General features: G+C 50.6%; 9 protein-coding genes across 9 annotated transcripts; 5 read left to right on the forward strand and 4 right to left on the reverse strand.

The window, feature by feature from the left end:
• Positions 1-273: 273 nt before the first annotated feature.
• On the reverse strand, positions 274-2,131 carry LDX57_011738 (putative GABA permease; the record flags this gene model as incomplete). The annotated part of the gene is made up of 6 exons (XM_046093480.1): positions 274-1,058; positions 1,134-1,503; positions 1,562-1,572; positions 1,633-1,712; positions 1,771-1,955; positions 2,018-2,131. 6 exons carry the CDS (start codon positions 2,129-2,131, stop codon positions 274-276), a joined length of 1,545 nt encoding a protein of 514 aa, XP_045949458.1.
• An 837-nt stretch (positions 2,132-2,968) lies between these two features.
• Positions 2,969-4,469, forward strand: LDX57_011739 (uncharacterized protein; the record flags this gene model as incomplete). The annotated part of the gene is made up of 6 exons (XM_046093481.1): positions 2,969-3,148; positions 3,211-3,315; positions 3,383-3,607; positions 3,666-3,808; positions 3,859-3,926; positions 3,988-4,469. The coding sequence occupies 6 exons, from the start codon at positions 2,969-2,971 to the stop codon at positions 4,467-4,469; spliced, it is 1,203 nt and encodes a 400-aa protein (XP_045949459.1).
• A 1,291-nt stretch (positions 4,470-5,760) lies between these two features.
• Positions 5,761-6,860, forward strand: LDX57_011740 (uncharacterized protein; the record flags this gene model as incomplete). The annotated part of the gene is made up of 3 exons (XM_046093482.1): positions 5,761-6,064; positions 6,199-6,538; positions 6,611-6,860. 3 exons carry the CDS (start codon positions 5,761-5,763, stop codon positions 6,858-6,860), a joined length of 894 nt encoding a protein of 297 aa, XP_045949460.1.
• Positions 6,861-6,956: 96 nt separating this feature from the next.
• Positions 6,957-9,762, forward strand: LDX57_011741 (uncharacterized protein). Its single transcript, XM_046093483.1, has 2 exons — positions 6,957-7,996; positions 8,077-9,762. The coding sequence occupies exons 1-2, from the start codon at positions 7,795-7,797 to the stop codon at positions 9,543-9,545; spliced, it is 1,671 nt and encodes a 556-aa protein (XP_045949461.1). The 5' UTR covers positions 6,957-7,794; the 3' UTR covers positions 9,546-9,762.
• Positions 9,763-9,873: 111 nt separating this feature from the next.
• On the reverse strand, positions 9,874-10,713 carry LDX57_011742 (putative isochorismatase family hydrolase; the record flags this gene model as incomplete). The annotated part of the gene is made up of 4 exons (XM_046093484.1): positions 9,874-10,414; positions 10,476-10,529; positions 10,599-10,614; positions 10,683-10,713. 4 exons carry the CDS (start codon positions 10,711-10,713, stop codon positions 9,874-9,876), a joined length of 642 nt encoding a protein of 213 aa, XP_045949462.1.
• A 319-nt stretch (positions 10,714-11,032) lies between these two features.
• On the reverse strand, positions 11,033-12,956 carry THI6 (bifunctional hydroxyethylthiazole kinase/thiamine-phosphate diphosphorylase; the record flags this gene model as incomplete). The annotated part of the gene is made up of 7 exons (XM_046093485.1): positions 11,033-11,287; positions 11,370-11,470; positions 11,527-11,903; positions 11,962-12,372; positions 12,438-12,573; positions 12,628-12,804; positions 12,857-12,956. 7 exons carry the CDS (start codon positions 12,954-12,956, stop codon positions 11,033-11,035), a joined length of 1,557 nt encoding a protein of 518 aa, XP_045949463.1.
• A 937-nt stretch (positions 12,957-13,893) lies between these two features.
• On the reverse strand, positions 13,894-19,902 carry LDX57_011745 (uncharacterized protein). The gene is made up of 2 exons (XM_046093487.1): positions 19,775-19,902; positions 13,894-19,718 (listed from the first exon to the last, which is right to left on the reverse strand). Exons 1-2 carry the CDS (start codon positions 19,805-19,807, stop codon positions 16,272-16,274), a joined length of 3,480 nt encoding a protein of 1,159 aa, XP_045949465.1. The 5' UTR covers positions 19,808-19,902; the 3' UTR covers positions 13,894-16,271.
• Positions 14,574-15,842, forward strand: TIF5 (translation initiation factor eIF5; the record flags this gene model as incomplete). Its single annotated transcript, XM_046093486.1, has 1 exon — positions 14,574-15,842. One exon carries the CDS (start codon positions 14,574-14,576, stop codon positions 15,840-15,842), a length of 1,269 nt encoding a protein of 422 aa, XP_045949464.1.
• Positions 19,903-20,446: 544 nt separating the features above from the next.
• cdc17 (DNA ligase (ATP) CDC9) lies at positions 20,447-23,359 on the forward strand (the record flags this gene model as incomplete). Its single annotated transcript, XM_046093488.1, has 4 exons — positions 20,447-20,487; positions 20,599-22,459; positions 22,524-22,754; positions 22,814-23,359. The coding sequence occupies 4 exons, from the start codon at positions 20,447-20,449 to the stop codon at positions 23,357-23,359; spliced, it is 2,679 nt and encodes an 892-aa protein (XP_045949466.1).
• Positions 23,360-23,788: the final 429 nt, after the last annotated feature.

The raw sequence follows: 23,788 nt of genomic DNA on the forward strand, positions 1-23,788 counted from the left end.
ACATCAGACAGCGATTGAGATGTCCGGGTCATTGATCCCTTAAACACTGCTGAAAACGATTAAGTCGACTTTTGCCGACATGGCTTTGACTGGCATTTCGCTGAGAATAGCTTGTGCAAGGCCTAAACAATCGTCCAACATACATTTGACTTTGACTGTCTATACTTCATCTCAAAAAAAGACAAGATCTTTGATTTTGAAACTTTATAACACGAGAAACAGCAAATAGCATCTATAACCCACCGCTTCGCCCTCTTTAATATCGCCAATGACTCACTCCCGAGAGTACTTCATCGTCGGACCATTCCACTTGTGCCGTCCGCGAACCACCCAGTCACCACACGCAAAGAGCATGACAAAGCCCAACACCGGGCCTGCATAGTTCATATTCTCCGCTGTCACAGGTATCTCAGCCGGGAACGGCAAGAAGATGACAAAATACGTCGCGAACAGAATCGCCACCAGATTCACCGGCAGCCCCCACTTGCCCATTGTAAACGACCCCTGCGGGATCTCGCCAGGAGCAGTGAACCGTTTGATGACCAGGAAAATCAACGGAAGGAGGTAAGAGATGTACAAACCCATGGTGCTTAGCGACAAAATGGCGTTGAACGCGGCTGTGGAGCCAATCTGGATGAAAGACAGGGCGATCACGCACGACGCGACGAGGAACAGCGCCCGGATGGGGATCTTGTACCGCGGGTCGACTTTCACGAAGAAGTCAGAGAACGGGAGCCCGTTGTCTCGCGCAAAGGCCCAGGTGAGACGCGTGACGGAGGCGAGGCCGTTGAACAGCGCGATCCACCCGGGCAGCATGCCCATCGCCATGAGGATGTAGGTGGCGGTCTTGGAGCCTGTGGCTTGGTAGGCGATTTGGATGATCGGGTAGCCGGTGGGGCTGAGGAGGGCTTCTTCATAGCTGCCCATGCAGTACAGGGTGGCGATGGCGTAGCCGAAGGCCATGATGGCGTTGATGAGCGTGCCCCAGATCATGGAGCGCGGGATGACCTTTTTCGCGTTCTTGACCTCTTCCGACATGTGGATTACGCCGTCAACTCCTGTGGAATGATAGGTTCTGGGGTTAGAAAGTTTTGAACAACCAAACGATCGATTGGAGGGGATGAGACACGTACCACTCAGAGGTGTCAGGACCCCTAGGAGTCCGACGGAAAAGACCACGCCCGGATTCTGCCAGCCACTGAGGCCACTGACAAATGTATCCCAGACAAAAGCATCGGGATTGCGAGGGGCAAGGATGACAAAAGTTGCAATGGTCACCGGCAGAAAGACAACATGCATGATGCCAGCTACGACTTCGATTACGGCAAGAACGCGACGAGCGAAGACGTTGATAACGATCGGAATGAGGACAACAGCCCACATCAGCAAAGTTCCATGCCATCGTTTGGCTTCATATTCCGGATGACCGAGAACAACCATGCCTTCAATTTCGGTGCCGATGAAGTAAGGTGAAATACAGACTAGAGCAGCCCAAGAGAAGACCTATCAAAGGGTGTCAGCATCAACGCCCTATGGAAAGCACTAGACAGAAGCATCCTACGGTAACCCATCCTGCACGTAGGTAAGTCAGTGTAAATTCGACCTTATCGCGAGCCGAGGAGATTCACTGACCTTGGAAGAAGCTGAGAAAACGAGGGTAGCACGGCGCAAGAACATAACTCCAGTGGTATTGTGCTCCCGCAGTCGGATGCCTGTTCCAGAACATGAGTTTTCTGATTTGGCGATAGGCATGGGAAAGATGATCCTTACACTGAAGCTAGCTCAGCCAGAGAGCTCGCAATAGCCAGATTGCCGACGGCACTGATGATGATGCCGTATACAATGACCGCAGGACCTCCGTTGGCGAGACCAGCCAGCAAACTTCCTCCAGTTGCTTCCCAGGAAGCAAGTAGTGTGGCAGAAAATGCCAGGGATGAAAAGAAATTCAGGTATCTCTACAGGGATACTGTGTCAGAAAACAAAGAACAACGAAAAGGTGAAGAGGGGCATGGCTTACCTCCAATTGTTGTCTCTGGCGGTAATCGGCACTGGCATTTCCATGCGCATTGACTTCGGCCGGTGCTGATCGAACAGCGCTGCCGCTCTTCATCTCAACCTCTTCGTCGTACATTTTCAAACTTCCAGTGATGATTATAGATTTCCCCCGGCTGCGACAAAGAGTCCAAAGACAGAGACAGGAGAGATTGTTCTCTGTGAAAAACAATCCTTTTCTCCTCCCCTGAGAGGAAAAATCTAATTACCGCATCGCATATTAGACGGACAAGTGTTTCCGGCGAAACCCCCGAAAATGGCAAGTTGGCACTGCACCCTGGACCAAATCCATGTCGCCCAAGGCATGCGAGTATGGCGGGATGCAACCGTGATAATATGGACATATGAAGTCGCCAATGAGAAGACGGCACTAGATAACTTAGCACGCTAGGGCTTGCCAGCATCGGTATCGAGGCTGCTGGCCAAGAAGTTTAGTGGGACTTAGTGAAAGACTTAGGGATCGACCGTCCCCACGCCAGTTTAATCTCGGGCAGATTTGAGGTTTCCAAGCCTTTTGATCCTTTCTTCCGACGTGCCGTCCTACGCCCATGGCGGTCTTAACTTTCTTGGAAGGCCGCAGTGCCTCGGATCAAGTGTTGGTGGTCTGGCCAGTATGCGGTAGTGTTTGGGCCTTCTCGCGCGATTAACTCCGATCCTGAGTTGGTCTATTTCCCTTTGCTAGAGAGGCACATTGCTTGTGACCAGGGCAAGGCAGGGATCCGGAGCGGTGCAGTTCAAATCACCCAGGAGTCACAAAGAACCCTGGCCTGTATTAGCCGCCATGGGTGTATCCAAATGACAAATGTGGGAAGCTGTGTCTTCCCTCAGTTCCCCCTTGGACTTTCAGCGCTTCTTTCTCTCTCCCTCTTTTATTTCCTGCTTGTTTGTCTAACTATGATGCTTCATTATTGTGAGAATGCCCGACTCATTAGCCCCTTTCCAGGTCCTTTCCGATGATAATCGTGGCCCACTTGTTACCCTTGTGTCTGTGGCCTTCCTGATCGCTACGATCATCTTTGTCGTGGCAAAATTTGTGTCCACAATATACTTCAAGCAGCGGCAGACAATTGTTAATACGCCGATATGGATAGGTGTGGTAAGTAGCAAAAACAACAGATGAGAAATTTGTAGGATATTGACAAACATTACTATGACCAGATATTAGCAATTATCCAAGTGGTGCTTATGCAAAAAGCTGTGGATCACGGATTGGGAAGACATGTCTCTACCCTCAAGACACCTGCCCTCCACCAAGCGAGCAAAGTAAGTAGTGAATATGTCCTGCTCTGCCTTACAGTACGGAGTACTCACTCATACACTTGATGCATAGTTTTTCTACGCTGCACAATTAATCCAGATCGTGATCCTCTCGTTATCAAAAACTTCCACAACTCTTTTAGTATGGAAACTGACGCCTAACAATCACATTCGCCGGGCTTGCACCATCACCATTGGCCTGACTACTGCATGGACCATATTCGCGCTGTTTGGAATTGCTTTCCAATGTGAAATGCCACGACCATGGCTCTACGACCCTGATAGATGTGGCGGAGAGGTATGAATCGAAACCTCGGATTTAAAAAGCAACAACTTGCTGATATCTGTCATCCTAGGGCGTCATTGTCTATCCGATCTCGGCGTTTCACATCCTTCTTGAAATAGTCATCATTGTTATACCCTTCTTCATGATGCGTGACGTTCAAATGGCGTGGCAAAAGAGACTGAAAATTCTTTGCTCTTTCTCAGCGCGGTTTCTGTGGGTGATTCCATCCAACATTTTACATCCCTTAAACTAATACTGGATAGTATTGTCTGTCTCGCGATCTCGCAACTTGTTCTTCTACCGTATTTTCTACAATCATCCGACCCTACTTGTACGAGCCCCTTCTTTCATCCACTCCTTCATACTACCTCCAACTCTAACTGCATCGACAGGGGACATCATCTCTCCAGCCATCTGCGGTCAAGTCATGATGTGCGTAACCATTACCATCGCCTGCCTCCCTACCCTCTACCACATCTTCGCCGGCCTACATTCCGGACTTATTACAACCCGACTCCCCGATGAGGTCGAGCTCTCGCACCCGAAAGGAAGCGCATACATCAACGAATCCACGATCAGCGGCAGCAGAGCACGAGAGAACTATATCTATACGGGGTCAAAGCATCGCAGTTTCCTCGACGCCAGGAGTTTGAGGAATACAAATTCGGCCATAATCACCGACATAAGTACATCTGGCCATCAGGAGCGGAATGGACAAGAGACGATGTGGCGATCCAGCGCCAGCGAGAGCACCGAGAGCACCCGACATTTGACCGAAGAGGCCAGGCCCGGCGGCGTACTTAAGACGGTGGATTTTACGGTGGAGGTGGAGGAGCATCGATCGGACGAGCAGGGTTCTTTGTCCACTCGCTAAGAATTATTAATTTTATTAGCTTCATTGATTATGCGGTCAATGCTAGATCCCCGTAATTAAGTAGTTCGTTCTTCGTAATTCTTCCTCGAAGGGGAAGCTGTAAACAAAGTACTATCCACTTCACTCGCACAAATAGTTGAATTGCTTAATTAAATAATTCCTACTTACGAATATTCGCCGACAGCTGTAGCCCAGAGCCCAAGGGCTTTGAGACACGGCCAATGCTGCGCCGCAATATAAACGGCCTGCGGGCCATGACTCGCACCCCTGTATACTACGGAGTAAACCCCCGATCTTCCCTGTCGTCCAAGCGCCTCGGTCTCTCCACCATTCTTAGCACGGATAAGTCGGTTGTGCTCTTGGTCTTCCGTGCTTTATTCGAAACAATAATATCGCAGGGGTAGTAAACTGTAGGGTTAGTTAGATGGTAGACGTGGGCAGTTGATTGAAATTGACTTCGTTAATTAGTAATTAGAGGATAGTTGGATAGTTGGATAGCTAGATTTATCTTCCTCCAATTAATAAAGTATTGGTTTTGTATTAGTTAGCATGTAGTGAAGGTTTCTGGATTACATTGGTGCAGATATCCCATCTTAGACCTAGGTTTTGTGTTATAATCTATCTACATATCCATTGATTATTCCACTCCCATGTCAGTATGTGTATATCGCTTGTTATAATTGGGCTGGCTTCACTCAATGGGACAACAGGAAATCCTGCGCCATATGACGACTCTTTTGTTTGTTGGTACACGAATAACAAAAGGCTGCATATGATCCTAACTACATTTTGAGCTACATAATTATGTAGTTGCATGTCGAGGAAGAGGTCTTCTTGCGTATAGAGCGTGAGAAAATGCGAATGCTTGGCATGTTGCCTCAGGCACACAAAACCCATATAAATTTTGGTGGGAAACCGCAATCTTCTGGAGGAAAAAATCATGAACACCTACGGAAGCCACCGCTGCTATGCATTGGATGTATGTCTGCTTGAATTCCAGAAAAGAAGACAAATGAGAAAGAAAGAATGGAAAGGCGAAACCATGGGTTCATATGTTCAAGGACCAAACGGTGCGGATTCTGGGACATGAATTAAGCATAAGCAAGGTGAGAAGCCCCAGTAGCGAATGTCTCATCAGATGAATATCGAAAGCTCGAGATTGCCATTCGAAGCAGCAGATCCAAGACAGAATAGAGCCACGTGACCGTCAGGCTATGTCGTTTATCAGGCGAAGGATTCGGTGGGGAGATGGCAAATCAACCCTTCATCTCGTTCCTGCAACCAAGAAGCAATGGCACAAATTGCTCGCAGCCAGATGAGAGACCTCGTCTCCAATGTATCAAGAATTCCTCGTCCGCTTTGGACTGCCGGACTCGGTACAATTGGCAGTTTCATGCTTCTTCGCTGGGCGAACTCTTATCTATCCAAGTGGGGGCTAAATAACAATGTCAAGGACAACACATGGGGCTGGAGCCGAGAGATTGTCGTTGTAACCGGGGGAAGCGGTGGCATCGGGGCAAAAATCGTCTCGTCTTTGGCCGGCCGTAACATCAAGGTTATCATTTTACATGTCGTAGAACCTAGCGAAAGTCTGGGTAAGTGAGATGATGTCATTTAGAGCTGCCGTTTTTCATCCTCTTTGCCAGCTGGCTAACGTTTTGACCGAAAAACGGTGGTTAATAAACTCGGAAATATAAGGTCGATATCACCAATGTCGAAAACCTACAAGCCATCGCGAAACGCATCCGATCGGAACACGGCAATCCCACCGTTCTCATCAACAATACAGGAACAGGGTCCGGCAGGCCGATCCTTGGAATTCCCGCGGCGCAAGCTCAGAAGATTTTCAATGTCAACATTATATCGCATTTCTCGTTGATCCGAGAGTTCCTGCCATCAATGGTGGCCCGGAACCACGGACATGTAGTCACCATGGCAAGTACGGCCTCATTTCTCACGCAGGGCACCAACGTGGACTATTCGTGCACCAAGGCCGCGGCTCTATCGCTCCATGAGGGACTCGGCCAGGAGTTGCGATTCGTCTACAAGGCACCTTCCGTTCGAACGACGTATGTTCTTCCCCAGTGCAAGTCTCGATTATCTCGGCTTGGCAGGTTGACTAAATCATTGCTTCATTCAAGAATTGTGCACCCCAGCTGGGTTCGTACGGCTATGATTCAGCGGTTTCTAGACAGGGGTCTAGTCAATAATGCTGCAATTGATCCGGAAGACGTCGCGGAAGCAGTGGTTAATCAGATACTGTCTGGCTATGGAGCCCAGATTGTGCTTCCGTCTAGTTTGGGGCGGCTTTCGCTATTTCGGGGTCTACCATCGTGGTGGCAGGAGAAGATGGGTGGTTGGTTGACGGGATCGTATTTGCGAATCAACTGAGGATGCCGAATGTGAGGGGATAACATTGAAAGAATGTGAGGGGATAATGAAAGAAGAAAGAATGGAAATGTTTGTTTGTACTCCAAATCCGGGGAGGAAAGCGGTCTAGACGGACCCAATCGGTTGACAGGCGGAATCCCCTCATTTCTTGTCCGACAACCCAACTTGCTCTCCTTCTGCTCTCGTTCTTTTAGCTAGCCTTTTGCCTGTCACATTGTTCCTTTGTGACTTTCTGGCACCATTCTCCATCATTAACGCGTCCAGTACTCCTTACTTACTTGAACATCCCGCTATTATTCAACTATCCCCTAACCCTCTCGTCGGAGAAGAACCTACCTCCGTTCCGCGTCTTAAACCCTCTCATCATACACCGAAAGGGATTCCCTTCACGCTGGTGCTATCTCGTTGAGACTAGCCTTTATTAAGCCTTTCTCGCTTCCTCGCTCTGCTTTCGTATTCTTTTCGCTCAACTTCAGTTGTCCGCAGGTAGTCGCTCGGCATTCGCTCTTGCAACCGACACTCGTTCCGTATCACCGTCCATCCCTTCTGCCGCTTCCTTCCGATCCATTTGCCCCCATCGCCTAAACCTTTAATTCTATCATCCATTTCAATATTTCTCTTGGGTCCATCTCGTATGTTTTTGGAAAAGGCACCGGATCTTCATATTTAGTCATTTGGGTGGACGGCCGTACGGCCGTCTGTCAGAGCAGCAGGGTGGAGGAGTTTCGAGGAATCAAAGAGGGCCACGACAGTACCGGATCACGACAGGATACCTGGGAGCAGGAAGATATATCTGCCCAGACCTAGGAGGGTTGGCGGTGCATAATCATTCGAACAGAACGTCGAACAGGGAGACTGGTCTTGCTTTTTCTTTGACTTTACCACGTTTGCCACTTTGGCAGTCTCCTGTCAGTGCTGTTCCACGTGTTCGGATATGGACGCTCAGTACCCTTTTGCCTCCCGCGACGATATTTGGCGCGTTTTTGAAGAGCTGAAGGAGCTTCATGCTACCCAGTTCGAGCAGGCGGAGCGGATTGCGAGACTAGAACGGCGAAGAGACGAGGATGCGAGATTGAGAAGCGTCTGGGGTCCTTTGTCGCCATTTCCCGGTTCCGTTGGAGGTACAGTATCCACAGGTATGCAGAAGCTTTTCATTTCGAGATCGCTTTGTGTTTGAATCTGATTAGGCTGACCTTTCCGTCTTTTCTTGCCGCAGAACCTATCTTTCATTCGCCGGCCGACGCTTTCAAAGGGTTTGACCAAGGACACCATTCTGGCGCAGTGACCACGATGGGTCTTGATAATGATGACGAGCCACGGCGCGGGACATCCAGGGCAAACAGCGTTCGTTTCGATGAAAGCGCCATCCATGGATATTACGGACAAACTAGTCGTTCCAGCAGCGAGATTCCGCTGAGGACTGGAAGCGGTATGGGGGCCCATCCGTTGACCGAACGATCCTTGTCACACCGGTCAGATGGAAGGCAGAGTTCATCCGGCCATTCCCATCATTCCGCCAGGGCCAACAGCCTGGGCCTGGACACAACTAGCAAAATGATGGGCCTCTCCGCCAATGGATCCCCTCTCATCCCTCCCCCAGGGCTTTTCCTGCTTGGGCCTGTTCCTTGCATTATCCGGTGCTGGTTGACGACCAATTTCTCCAATGATTCACTCCTTTACGCGGCCGTTTGTTCAGGGTCGTATGTTTCGTCGCTGGGGACCACGATGATTCGGAAGCTTGGTCTGGCAGATTTAGTGATCGAAGAAGATGGCCTGCAATTCATCAAGCTTCCGATGTATCTGCCCGAAGCTAGTGTACATCAGGCATCGTCACGGTCCAGCAGCCCAGAACCCCAGGTTCCATCACTGACCGTCCGGTTCCTCGTTCGTGAAGTCGATCCAAGTGATCCCTCTATTCAAATCGCCATTGGAAGCGACGTCCTGCGCTCTCACAATGCTGACGTGCTTTTCTCTCAAGACAAGATAATCATGGTCGATGACGAGAGAAACAAGATATCGATTCCTTTAGTTCGGCCGGAGGATGACTCGGCCTTCAAATCTCTTCGCACGGTGTCGGATGGGTCGCTTTGTCCGCGCATCGAATCCCACCAGGGCAACGAGATCAACGGACACTCGAACGTCGGTCTTATTGGACAGCCGATCGGTTCCCCATCCCAGACCAGATCTGCCAGATCTATGTCTGCTTCCGCCAGTGGCTCCATTGAGGAATCCCAAGAGAGCCGAAAGGCCCAATCTTGGGATAATCATGAGCTTCCTGGCTCCGAGAATCCTCAAGCTTCAAACAAGCCCCCGGTATCATTGGAATCTCAAGCCGCAGGGTCGACAAAGGTGGAGCCTGTCGGAGTTTGGGGTTCGTGGAAACGCGACTCCAAACTGGATGCAAGCGCATCTGCGGCAGGTAGGGCATCTCGAGGTCGCCCCATGAAGGTGCTTCGACCCACCAAAGCGTCCTCGCGCACTCCACCAGTTGGCAGTGCCCCTAGGAGCTCCAGTGCCGATCTTGGAGAGACACCGGCCTCCTCTCAACCGGCCTCGTCTCGCGCTTCGCCCGACGAACCGCGAACCGGAAAGGCATGGGGATCTAATCCGATCGGGGGAGCCTCTGCCTTTGGGTGGCTTAACTCCGCCCAGCCGCCCAGTCGGGCCGTGACGAATCCTAAATGAAACAGATTAGGAATGCGTCGGCGTAGGTAGACTCGAGTTCGGTTCATTTAAATGCGTGGGATACGAGGCAGGTCTGGTCATGTTTTGTCAATAGGGCACATCAGGCTTGGGCATGTACTATGCAGTAGCCGTTTTAATTCGCGTAGTAGCAAACCATTCCCATACTGGTGATTATTAACCGTTGGATCAAATTGAGAAATGTATGTTAATCTTTGGAACCTTATTTAACCCATGGTATTCGTCCATAACATTCCTGCCCCGAACGCAAACAACTATCATCTAGACCTAGCATGCACACTCAAAGACCCGGAGGGAGACAGAAAATAGATCAAATCCTCGAAAACACCTCCAACGCCCCCTTCGTCTCCTCCTTCATCTCCTTCACCAACCCACTCACCCCCCGAAACTGCTCATGCTTCGCATCCCCCAACATCTCAAACAAGACACTCTCACTACTCGTCACGATCGCCCCCGCATCCCGCAGCCTCGCCAGCGCAATCCCCCTCTCCTCCGCATTCACACTACTCACCCCATCCACAAGCACATACACCCTATGTCCCCGTTCCAGCAGGTCCAGCGTCGTCTGCGTCACGCAGATATGCGTCTCGATGCCGACGATGATCGCGTCGAGAGGTTTATTCGCGGCCCCCTTGGTGTCGCTGAAGGGAGCCTTTGGTAGCAGGGCGTCGATCTCCGGCGTGATCATCGAGAAGAGGGTTTTGTCGACGTTCGCGCGGATGTGTGGGCCTTCGAGGTGGGGTTGGAGTTCGGTGATCGTGTCGCCGAGTTTCGAGCGGCTTTGCGTCGTGATGAAGGTTGGGATTGAGAGGGCTGCGCTGGCTTTGAGCATTTTGGTGGTTGTGGGGATTCTGTGGGGGTGTTGTTGTTGTCAGTATGTAGGTTGGGGGTTGGGGTTTGAGGAGAAGGTACAGTTTGGAGAATTCGTAGATCGGGGTGCGGAATTTCTCTTGGAGATCGCAGATACTGGGAAGTGAGAAAGAATATTGTTAGTATGTTGGCGGAGTGATTGGATTCGGGTTGGGATCGGTTTACAATAGTGCTGGATTGCCTGGATTGTATAGCCGGGTTAATTCTATGGCTGTCCTGCTATGTGGGGAGGGGATGCATTGAACTCACGGATGCGAGCTGCTCGTGAAATGGACGCCATTGTGAATGGATTGATGTGTGCAGTGTATATGGGAATACGATACTCGGACGATATCTGTGCCTTCAGCTGTATAGGCCTGGTGGCGGACGAAAGGAGGAAATGGCTGGCTTGAAATAGTCGAGAGTTGCAGCGGAGGAAGTCGGGCGGGGAAGTCCGCGAGGAGAAGAATCGCCGTGCGGGGAACGCTTGACACCTGGGTGCCTGAGGCATGAATATCATTGATGTCTATTCAACTTTTGGTATCTATATCCATTCAGTTCGTGTGTGGACTTTTTCTTTCCCTTTTTTATAGTTCCATTCAACCTTTTCGCCTCATCGACTACAAAATGATTTCTCGCACCTTAGTCCGCCCAGCAATCCAGCTACGGTCGCCCTTCAGAGCGGCCTGGCGGATGGCATACAGCTCGTCGAGGAATGCAGGCACGAAGCTTCCGGGTCCGCGAACGTGTTCCTTGGAGCCTGCGTTCTCGGCTGCGATCTCGTACATCAGAATACCGGAGAGGACAGCGAGTAGTTTGTCAGTTGGGTGGGTGGTTAGGAAGCAGCCGGAGACGGTGCCGACAGCGCAGCCAGTCTACGAGTTGTTAGCGTGATTTCTTTCTTAGAAACAGAGCGTGTCTGTTCGGCTTTTATGAGGGGATTATAGTTTGACGTACTCCCGTGACTTGTCCAAGCAGCTCGTGTCCGTTCTCAACCGCAAGCACTCGCTCTCCGTCGCTGAGATAGTCGACAGCGCCGGTAAGAAGAACGACATTATCTGTTGGGTTGGGTTAGTCTCCTATTCCGGAAATTCAACAAGGGGGCTATCCGTACGCTCTCTCCGGGCCAAATCCCGAGCCAACGTAGCCTTCGCTTGGCTATCAAGGTTGCTTGGTCCGCTGTCGACGCCCCGCTGTGTCACGCCACTGCTTCCATAGACCTGTCTAATCTCTCCTTCGTTTCCTTTGATGAGATCAAAGTATCCGCCTGCCATGAGCTGCTTAACAGCTCCGCGTCGGATGTGGGTGGCAGCTGCTCCGACGGGGTCATAGACGACAGGGTTGCCGCGGGAGTTGTAGGCCTTGATAGCCTTGAGATAGTTGGGAACACTCTCGCTGGTCAGGGTCCCCATGTTGATGAGCAAAGCGCCGTCGAACTGAGCGAGATCGACGGCTTCATCGCCGTAGGGCGACATGATCGGTGATGCGCCCCTAATTAGGTGTTAGGCAAAGGAGGATGAGATGTTTTTACCAGGTTCGGAGGACGTACATCGAAAGAGCAACATTGGCCACGAAGTTTGCTACAACAAAGTTGATCATGTTGTGTACTAAGGGATGAGCCTGAACAACCTTCTGGACGATGTGTGGCACATCTTCAACCAGAGAAGAGACCTCCCGAGCCTGAGGTGCCGGCCCACGCACGAAGGGTGGTGGAGTAGCAATGTGGTCAACGAAGGCCTCGGCGGCAGCTTTAGGGTCGTCTGCCGCCATGATAGCGCTGACAATGGCAACACCATCCAATCCCTTCTTAGGGGACTTGGACTGGTAGAAGACTCGTTGCACATTAGACAGGTTGATGCCGCCAATGGAAACGGTTCCGACAGAGCGGCCAGAGTCTGCAATGGCGTTTAGGATAGTCTGGGTGCCAGTCGTTCCAAGAATTTGTTTGGTATTGGTTTTCCTAGTCGATGTGAGTGTTTGATACAAGATAATTGAGTGCAATTCATCTGCGGCATGTTCACTTACGTGGGAGTCGCGAACATCGCTCCTATTCCGAGATAATCGGCGCCAGCATCAACGGCTTTTTGGGCTTCCTCGATGTTACCTGCGCTGATACCAATGATGGCATCTTTAGGCAATAGTTTCTTGGCCTCTTGGATAGCTATAATTGTTTAGTATCGAGGCTTGCACGTCCATGATAGACACGGTGACATACTCATATCATCCTGGCCAAGGTGAACTCCTTCAGCTCCCGCGGCAAGAGCAACATCCACTCGATCGTTGATCAGCAAAGGCACCCCATACTTCTGAGTAATCTGGTGCAGCTTTCTAGCCGTCTGCACCTGTTCCCCGGTGTCGCTCGTTTTCTCTCTGTACTGAACCACCGTCACACCTGCGCGACGCTAATCAGCTAGAAGAAATACCCGGCAACCGGCAGACCTTACCTCCTTTGAGGGCCTCTTCCACCACGGTGCATAGATCACGGCCCTTGAGGATGGCAGGGGTCGAGTCCGTGACCAGGTATAATGACAGATCCAACGGCATTATCTGGATGGAACAGTAAGCTCTTCATGGTCTTGATCCAGGTGGGATGGAGATGATGGCAATGAGGGGCAACGTGGGGCTCAACGCGACCCAGCAAACAACAACGGATTGTGCATGAAATTCACAGAGATTGCAGTAACTTACGGCAGGATGGCGGCCAATGGGCTACTGAGCCGTTTACCAGGATAGTTGATGCCGCAGAAAGGTGCGCAAGTCTGGATAAAAGCTTCCAGTGACGTTGGGGATCGGGTGGGGTCTGCGCCGAAGTTAGTCATACTGCGCCTGTAGGCCGACTGGTCAAACAATGCCAGTGTCTATCTTGAAACAGAATCATTAGTGAGTACGACTAAGGAGATATAACCAAAGAGAATGCTATTTTAAAATTGATATTGTCGTTTCTCAAGCAATGGGGCTGAAATTGTGGTCAATGTAGGGATCGTGCAGCAGCGGATATCCCGTAGGCATAGAGATATATATGCTTCAGCCGCCGACGCAAGTGCAAGTCTACATTTGGCGTGCCTTTCCAGTACATCAATTCCCTCATAAATTGATTGACAGTGACTATTAGAAGACAGCACTGTCTTTGACGACAGTGGACATTGCTACCAGGCTGCAAGAGCATTGGTTCATCGGCTGAGTACGCGTGAACTACGTAGTAGATTCGAAACGACAGCAATACTTTGTTCTGGACGATGTCTAGAAAGACATGCTAAATCCGAGCAGGACGAACCCCGAGGACAACTGGGTGTGCACCGTAGCGACTAATAATAATTATTAGCGAGTCAACAGGAGCAACAGTCGAGTCGAACAACGACAATAAAGGGAAAGCACGTGCTCTCGGAAGCGGACGGACCGGCGATCCGGCGGGAGGGGCTGAGTCAGCACGAACTTTTCACGGGTCTTGGCGGCCGATTCGGTTCGTCCCTTTTTTTATTGTTTGGCACCGTTTTTCGACCTTCCTTCTTCCTTCCTCTTTTCTTTCTCTCCCACCCACTTTTCCATCGATCGCTCATCGCAGTCAAACCATCATCAACCTCTCAGCCCTTGGTGCTGTTATTTCGTCTTCCAAACTTGCCAGGCTGTTAAATACAGCTTTAGGTACTTGCCTCGCGTTTTGGTCGCCTCCCACCTTTTCACTCTGGTTAGTCGTGTACGGTGTTTTTTATTGAAGTCTTTCCACCACGGTGGAATATCCGTTTGCGCGGGATCTGACCTGTTGTCTTTCGCCCTCTTCTTCCAGAAAAACCATCCGTTGGTTTCTCTCTCTACCTGCCAGAGAAAGCCACAGAATCAAGTCGCTCGAGAACTTGTCTATGTATTCGTCCTGCGTCAGATCTTTCGAACACCACCTGCCGCTCAAGCTGCAAACGTTTCGCATCGCGCCGAAACCTTGTAGTATACACCAAAAGTCCTGTGGCTGAAAGCCTGCCTTATTCGCTGTGACCAGTCGTTTCGTCGAGACGATCTCAACCGCCACCATTTTCTACTCAAGGAAATCAACTACGCATGTCTTGTTATTTCAAGACATCCCGAGTCCCGATTTCTTCCCGTCCTAGAACATCCTTCATCTAAAAAGACCATTCATTTTTTCTTGAAGAGACTTTCTTCTTCGTCATCATGGCCACTGTCAACATTCGTCGGGATGTCAGCGATCCCTTTTACCGCTACAAGATGGAGCGCCTGCAGTCCAAGATTGAGGGCAAGGGCAACGGTATCAAGACCGTCGTCGTGAACCTGAACTCGGTCGCCCAGTCTCTCAGCCGTCCGCCATCTTATGTGATCAAGTACTTCGGTTTTGAACTCGGTGCCCAGGCCAACGCCAAGCCCACTGATGATCGTTGGATCATCAACGGTGCTCATGATGCTGCCAAGCTCCAAGACTACCTGGACGGATTCATTTCCAAGTTCGTTCTTTGCAAGAAGTGCAAGAACCCGGAAACCGACGTTATCATCAAGGATGACAAGATTATTCTGGACTGCAAGGCTTGCGGCCAGCGTTCCGATGTTGACCCCCGTTTGAAGCTGAGCACCTTCATTCTGCGGAACACTGCCACCGGCAAGGGAGGAAAGAAGGACAAGGCGGCCAAGAAGGCTCGTCGTGAGCAAAAGAAGAAGAACGATGACACGGCGAACGGAGAAGAAAACGGCAGCCCAGGAGACAGCAACTCCGACAACGGCGATGAGAATGGCGACGAAGCCTTGGCTGCAAACAGCGATGATGAGCTTACTCGCCGCATCCAATCCGAGGCCAAGGGCATCGAGGCCGACGAAATCGAGGATGATGACTGGGCCGTCGATGTCTCCGAGGAGGCTGTCAAAGCCCGCGCTAAGGATCTCCCCGACGACCTGAAGCGTTCTCTTGTCCTCGAAGATGCGGAGGAGGATGGAGCCGATGGTCCTTCGGCCTACGACGAGCTTGGTAGTTGGATCCTCAACGCAGCCACTGAAAAAGGTGGCATTGCCAACGTTGACGATGTGGAAATCTACATCAAGGCCAAGGAGTACGGCATTGAGTCCAAGCACAAGACCGTTGCTGTCCTTGCTCAGACCATCTTCGATGAGAAGATCGTCAAGCAGATTGCTTCCCGTGCCGGCCTTCTCAAGAAAATGATCACTTCTGAGCGCCACGAGAAGTCTTTCTTGGGTGGTACCGAGCGATTCGTCGGCAAAGACCGCCCGGAACTCCTCAACCAGATCTCTCCCATCTTGCTTGGCTACTATGAGAACGACATTGTGTCTGAGGAAACCCTCAAGGCCTGGGGCTCTAAGGCCAGCAAGAAGTATGTCGACATCTCCACCAGCAAGAAGGTTCGCAAGGCCGCCGAGCCCTTCCTGCAGTGGCTCGAAAACGCCGAGAGCGAGGAGGAGGAAAGTGATGACGAATAGATTGCTGATCTCAAGATCCATCATTCGACTCTATTAAACTTTCTATGTTCGTGCCGTTACTTGTTAAGACCAACTATTATTCAATCATTCACTTTGCCGAATATCGGCTAAATCACTTCAGTGCTTTTTTTCGGGCAGAAAAACAGAACCAGTAAAAGAGACCAAGGGAATGTTATCAATTGGTCAGATAGCCATTCATCAATCAATCACTTCTCTTGAAATCTATTCATCCCATAATCTCATGGAGCAGGTTTACTATCGGTAACTAGGATAAGGGAAGTCAATTCCAGCATTTAATCTCGTAGTATCTATCAAATAGCTATAGAATTGGACGCCCAGAAAGGAAGATTTATCCTATGATAACTCTTTTGCAACCAATTGTCAAAATTTACATCGAAAATCGAATGCTCTGCAATATCCACAATATGCTCAAAACGCCAACATCGCAAATTTCAGCCCACTCCCGGGCATAGACCAGCTCTTCAAAGGCTCATCCTCGACCTCCGTGATCATGGGTGCCTGCATCTGGCGCGTTTTGGTTCTCGTATTCTTCGTCGTAAGATCAAGCACCTGGGCTCTTTGCTTCTCGAAAACAAACCACGTGAGGTCTGCGTTCCAGGTTGTCATTGCTAGGATGGCCGCTTCGATGGACTGGATCTCTGCTTCTGGTGAGGCGTTTCCCGCGTGACTCTGGAGATGATAGACGCTGTAATAGTCTGGGCCGGCGAATCGAGCGATCCATGCGCCTAGGAACTCGCAGATCTGGTCCCCTGTTGAGAGAGGTAGACGTACGTGAGTTAGGAGGGTTATGAAGAGGGAGAGGAGCGAGCGCCAGAGGCTGTGGTGGGGTGTGAATGCGCGGGTGCCAGAGGGAGCGGACCCTGTTGAGGAGAGGGAGAGGGATTGAGTTAGAGGGGCTAGGGTGGTGGTTTGGGCGTCCAAAGTCTGCTGCTGTGCTGCTCGTCGCTCGATGGCTCGTTCTGCGTCAGCGCTGACTTTCTCCCAGGCTCGACGGTAGAGTCGTTCCCAGCGGGGATATTCGTTTTCGATTCTGGAGGCCATGAAGTCGCCTGCGTTCTTGCACATTTGTTCAATGGCTAGACAGGCTGTTGTGGTGACGTAGATTTCTTCTTGGAAGTCGAGTTCTGAAGGCCCGGTTTTGGTTTCGGGGGTGGTAGTCTCGGAGTGGGTTTTGTTCATTAGGGCGTTGGATGAAGATGTGGGCCCAAATGAGGTAGGGAAGGTGATGCGTGCGGCTACTGAGGGCCATACATCGTTGATGAGTGGTAGGAAGCTGTTTTCGTGTGCTGCAAGGATAGGTGAAACCTGGATGAGGATGGAGAGGAGAGAACGGCGGAGATAGGGAGAAGGAGAGGATAGATGAGAGGGGATAGATTTGACGATGTGAAGCAGTAGATTGTGAGACTTATTCAATGGTTTCTCTTGATCGTCAGGCTCACGCGGGGGTGGCAATGACTCGTCGGGTTCTTGTCCCAGTGCATCGTCCAGGTTGATTTCTTGGTCCGACTGGTCGGGTTTCTTCGACTCTGTGGTCCACGGCTGCTTGGGATGTGGCATCTCGTGCGGCTCTTCGGATAGTTCTTCGGAATGCTTTGCACGCTTTGCTTTGCGGTTTGCTATGTCTTCCGCGAGGGTAGAGACCTGCAATCTCTTGTAGTGTTCCTTGCGATGATCAACAGATTTCCCTTCGCCATTCTCGATTGCGAGGAACATGGGATTCCTGGTCCCCTCCTCAACAATAGCGGCCAGTGTTTTGAACATGATTTCTACCAGCTTTGGATAACCATGGTATAAATCCAAGATTCCGAAAATTGAGTCCACCAGGTCATCGAGGTAAGGAATCAACCGCACGCCACACAGCTTGACCATCATGAATAATACTTGAGGTGGGTAAGGTGAAACGTCGAACGTATTGAGTTTCAACGCGATAGAATTAACAAGGTAGTCAACGTTGTCAATGATCATGGTGCTCGTGCTTTCATATTTGCAAGATGTTGTTAGAATGTTCAGACAAGTCATGGCATGTGTCTGGAGGTTGGAATTGCTGGAGGCTAGAAGCTGGAGCACAGGATACAATGCATCCATTAGCTCCGGGCGAAACGCTTCTTGAAGTTGTTGTGCTTGCAATGCTACCACTTCCAAGGCTAGTGCCGAGACTCGCCAATCTCTAGACTCATTGGCAAGGGGCTCATTAAGTATTGGGAGTGAGATGTAATATAGCTCTTCAATCATACTGGCCCTACTAGCAAGCAAAGAAGAAGAGCCGACGTCGTCAGATAGGAAATCGTCAAAAGCTGCTGAGGGTTGGGTGTTGCTTTTGAGGAATGCCAATGCCAACCAAAAAGGAGCAATTCCGACAGTACCGCTCCCTTGATGGATGCGATTGATGACCAAGCGCGTAATATCACCACCGGAATCGGATTTATTGAGGCGGAGAATCATAGACTGTAGATCTCCTAGAGTCTTTTGTTGACTCCTATGTTCCAGTAGCACAGGTGCAAATGAGATTGATTTACTGCCACTATGGATAACATCCAAGGTATGATCATTCGATGTTTCATAACTCATTTGTGTCGACTGATTCACTGCAGCAGCGACGCTATCGCATAAGCCTGATGCGAGACTGCTATTGAGAATATCCGATCCCGATTGCAGTTGGGACAGTATTTGAAACGCGGTCGATATTTGTTTGAGGGCCCATTGCTTGGCTGTTTCGTCATTATTTTGCATGGTCCTTGGAAAGGCAGTAATCCAAATATGCAGGGAGTTTTTCAGGGAGTCCAGAACGACCGGGTAGACGGTAGCAGTGTGTGAGAGTGAAGAAAATGCTTTGTTGGGTATTTGGCCCTCTTCGAAGTCCGACAGAACAACAAGAGTGTCGACAACGATAGGGATTGACTCGTGTAGAGTTTCCTGGCATTCTTCCACTACCATCAGGCACAACTCCAATAGTGACTCTTGCACCTCTTGCCTTTCGTGCCGCCGTATTTGGATGATGTTTGCAAGTGCAAGTTTCATCTGAGTGGCCGTAGCTTTCAGCCAAGATTGATCAAGAATAATTCGATCGCTCGCCTTCTCAGACTGAGTGAGTGACTCCGGTTCGGCGTTTGCGGCCAAATCGTTCAGGACTATTCTCAACATACGAGTGAGAATATGAAGACACAAACAGAGAAGCTTGTAAGAGCGCCGTGTCTGGGTCGAAGGTTTCAGGACTTTTACCAAAGCCGAGACAGTTCGCGGCATCACACTAGCAAGAACAACTCGGTCGGTAATGCGGCTGTAGAGCGCATCAAGTGCATGCGCAGCAGAGACACACACCTCGTCAGACTTTACGTCGACGGCGCCTTCCAACAGAATGTACACCGTTTGGTCTACAACAGTTGCCGTACCGATCTCGTGGTAAATCGTGCGCTCAGCAATAGGGCCCTCCAGCACTTTGAATATAGCCGAAAGACACTCAAATCCTGCAATGGCCAATTCCACAGGCTGGGACTTTGAAGCCTCGTCCGTGCCGGCCTTGCTAGGTGTGCCGCCCACGATCAACGTTAATAGGATCATGAGCTGTTTGCCCATCTGTGGGGATAGGCGCTCGCGCCATCCTTCGACAATGAGGAGTCGCAAGCATTTAACAGCCAATTCTAGGCAGTTAGCGGGGATCCTCTGGGTTTCGTTGAAAATATGCGATAAAGGAAAGAACGCATATTCTGCTAGCTTCTCGTCGAGTGCATTTTTCTTTGCAAGATCATTTAGAACATCATGCACTGGATGAAGAGCCTGGAGAACATCATTGGGCGATGCTTGCCGACCGCGAAATTTGAGGCCCACGGCACTCAATTCGACACATGGCGCACGAAGCTTATGATCTTGTTAGAATGGCTTCTCCAACTTTGCAACTTGAATCGATTTCATACCTGCTTGAAGCATTCCTGCCGCGAGCTGTCCATGGTAACAGTAGCAGAGCTGACAGGACTTCTCTAGTACTTGAGCATCAGGATCGTCACAATGGCCTCCTAGACAATTTGGACCAACGGGCTTTCCATCATTCTATCTGATGCCGAAGATGTCAAGAAGCTCTACAATCCTGACTAATGGAATTGACGTAGAGCCACCATCCCCGAATGGGAGGCGGTCAACATTTGTCCCGCAATACTGCCGGATGATGTTTGCACTGTTGGCATCGATCGGAAACACGTGACTTTAATTGATGCGCGTCACGTCGCGTTCCCGCACAGGCTGCCAACCGGGCAGGTGGTTGCCTTTGGCCGGACATCCAATACTCGACGCTTATAAGCAGCACTTTTCCTCTCTGTTGCCTCCACCGGATGCTTGCTCAGGGACTTACGGAAACGACGTTTTAGACAACGTCTATGTCCACTCTGCGTGATTCCGCGGTAATTGCGCTTCATCTACACTGTCGGAGACCTGTTACCCGTATCCCAACACAACGAGGTGGATTTCTGATTGCCTGTTGCGATTTCGCCGACAGAAATCGTAAGTCTTTTATTAGACTCAATCAGAGACATTCAGCAGCATCGTTCTCGACCACTGCGCTTTCGGTTCATCGTCCATTTGCGCTCTTCACCATGTCCGAATCCAATAAGGGTAGGAGGCAAGCTACGCTGGGGTATGTTCGTGATTCTCAATCAACTCTCGGGTGTGTGTCTGTGTGACTGCGGCAAGGATGCCAATCTGACAGACTCTATACGATTTTGCTAACTTTTGCTTCCGCTCGTAGGAGATTCTTTGGTTCCAATGCAGACCCGAAGGAGGCCCCCAAGAAGCAAACAACCTTGGCTTTCTCTGGGAAGAAAGATAAGGCCCCCAAGGCCTCTGCCGAAGGCTCTGCCGAAGGCTCTGCCGAAGGCTCTGCCGAAGGCTCTGCCGAAGGCTCTGCCGAGGTGAATGGATCTGCTGCGAATGCGGTTGACGCCGATGAGGTTGATGCAACGGAGTCTTCGAGCCGGAATACAGACACCGAAAAGACGAATGGAAAGCACGAATCAAATAACCTGAAGAGGGAGAACTCTAGAGATAATGAAGACAGCGATGGAAGCGATGTACAGCCTGTCCAGAAAAGGCGCCGGAAGAGTCCCCGGAAATCCGAACCCCCCGAATCGCCAAAGAAAAGGTCTCCTTCACCCAAGAGTCCGAAAGTGAAGAAGGAGACCAAGGCAAAAGAACCGTCCCCTGCCGCCGCTAAGAAAGCGTCCGGGGATGAAACCCCGGAAGCGGAATCCGAGCAGGAGTCACCATCTGCCAGCGAGGAGGAAGACGAGAAGCCAGGTGCCATGAAGGAAACTATGGCGAAGGTACAGGCTACATTGAAAGCAAGCGGGAATGAACCATACCCTGATTGGAAACCCGGCGACCCTGTGCCCTACGCGGCGCTGTGTACGACTTTCTCCCTTATCGAAATGACTACGAAACGCTTGATCATTTTGGCTCATTGCTCTCTGTTTCTGCGCCAAGTCCTTCGCTTGACTCCCCAGGACCTTCTCCCTACGGTCCAGTTGATGATCAATAAGCTGGCTGCGGATTACGCTGGCATTGAGCTTGGAATCGGCGAGTCTTTGATCATGAAGTCGATCGGTGAGAGTACAGGCCGAAGTCTGGCGGTCATTAAGGCGGACCAACACGAAATCGGAGACTTAGGTTTGGTGGCTGCTAAGAGTCGATCGAACCAGCCGACCATGTTCAAGCCGAGGCCTTTGACTGTTAGGGGCGTCCATGAAGGCTTATTGGGCATTGCTAAAGTTCAGGGCCATGGATCTCAGGATAAGAAGATCTCTGGCATCAAAAAGTTGCTTTCCGCCGCCGACGCTGCTACAGCGGGAAAAGGCAGCAAAGGCGTGGATATCACCAAGGACAAAGGCGGTCCTAGCGAGGCTAAGTTCATTGTCCGATTCTTAGAAGGAAAGCTGAGACTCGGACTCGCCGAAAAGACGGTTCTTGTTGCGCTTGCTCAGGCTGTGGTTGCACACGAGTCAGCTCTTAAGGGCGAGAAGGCCCCTTCCGCCGAGAAGATGGCGGAGGGAGAAGCGATTTTGAAGACCGTATACAGCGAATTGCCTGCGTACGAGGTTATAATTCCTGCAATCCTTGAGCATGGGCTACTGAAATTGGGTGAAGTTTGCAAACTCCAACCAGGTATCCCTATCAAGCCTATGCTTGCTAAACCGACCAAATCTATTACCGAAGTGCTTGATCGATTCGAAGGTAGGGACTTCACGTGCGAATATAAGTATGATGGAGAGAGAGCGCAAATCCATTACGTTGCCCCAGATTCTATTGACCAGTACCCCGGTGCCACGGCTACGCTACAAAGAGACACCAAGGGCCTTTCTGCAATTTTCTCCCGAAACTCCGAAGACCTGTCCAAGAAGTATCCCGATGTACTTGCCAAACTGGACGGCTGGATTAAAGAAGGTGTGACGAGCTTTGTGCTGGATTGCGAGACAGTTGCTTGGGATACCGAGAACAAAAAGGTTCTGCCCTTCCAGCAACTGATGACCCGCAAGAGGAAAGATGTGAAGGCGGAAGACGTCAAGGTCAAAGTCTGCGTGTTCGCATTCGATCTTCTCTTCCTGAACGGAGAGGTAATGAAATCTCCCCCCACATTGTTTGACATTCAGCGCTGACTCGAGATGCCACGAATTCTAGACAACCGTTAAGAAGTCATTGCGCGAACGACGTGAGCTGCTGCACCAATCCTTCCAGGGTATCGAGGGCGAATTCCAATTTGCCCAATACGGCAACACTAACGTTGTCGACGAAATCCAAAATCTCCTGGACGAGAGTGTCAAGGCGTCGTGTGAAGGTCTGATGGTGAAGATGCTGGATACCGAAGAGAGTGGTTACGAACCCAGCAAACGGAGTCGAAACTGGCTCAAGGTATGTTTTATTCGAGACGTGACAGGCGTGTCTGACTGGGAAATTAACTGTGAGTGTAGGTGAAAAAGGATTACCTCAGCGGTGTTGGCGACTCCCTTGACCTTGTTGTTCTTGGAGCATATTATGGCCGCGGAAAGCGCACGTCTGTTTACGGCGCGTTCCTCTTGGCGGCGTACAACTCGAGCACGCAAACTTACGAGACGATTTGCAACATTGGCACCGGCTTTTCTGAAGCCATTCTGGAGGAGTTCCACAAAGCTCTCTCCCCTCTCGTCATCGACCGACCAAAACCCTTCTATTTGCATTCGACGGTGCCGAAGGATCAGCCCGACGTTTGGTTCGAGCCGCGACTGGTCTGGGAAGTCAAGACGGCCGACTTGACTCTCAGTCCGCGATACCAAGCCGCCGCCGACGAATTTGTAGGAACGACGGGGGGCGGGAAGGGCGTGTCTCTCCGATTCCCACGATTCATTAAATCCCGGGATGATAAGAAACCCGAGCAAGCCACGACCACTCGCGCTGTGGCGGAAATGTATCGGAAACAAGAGGCGGTCCTGAAAGAAAATGCCGGCAAAGGTGGTGTGGACGATGATTTTGAGTATTAGCCAAGATGACAGGATTGGCGTCACCGAATCGACTTTACCATTGTATCCATACTCTAGATAATCTGTTATGATGACGAGCGTTGATTTTTTTTATTTGCAATTCAGCTCCGGGATGAGGGATCCGAGACAAATCCCAATGGCGACCGACCGGAAGGGTCAGTTGGAAATTAAACGATAGAATCGCGTAAGCCGCGATCCCGGTGCGACCGTCCGATTAATCAATCCGCGAGATGGGGCATCATAATGCCATCATGTCAGCCGGGAATATTCCCAGACATTGCTACTTAGTGCATTGGAACGAGGGCAGGATAGCGCTTATCACCGGCGGCGGACTCCGCATCGGGCGACGGATGAGGCTTCTCATCAGCCGGGTCTGTCGTGAAATGATGCCATCTGCAGACTAGAACCAACTAGATATGCCGGACTGGC

Source organism: Aspergillus melleus (genome assembly GCF_016097325.1).
Source record: "Aspergillus melleus strain CBS 546.65 chromosome Unknown contig7, whole genome shotgun sequence".
Taxonomy (NCBI): Eukaryota; Fungi; Ascomycota; class Eurotiomycetes; order Eurotiales; family Aspergillaceae; genus Aspergillus; species Aspergillus melleus.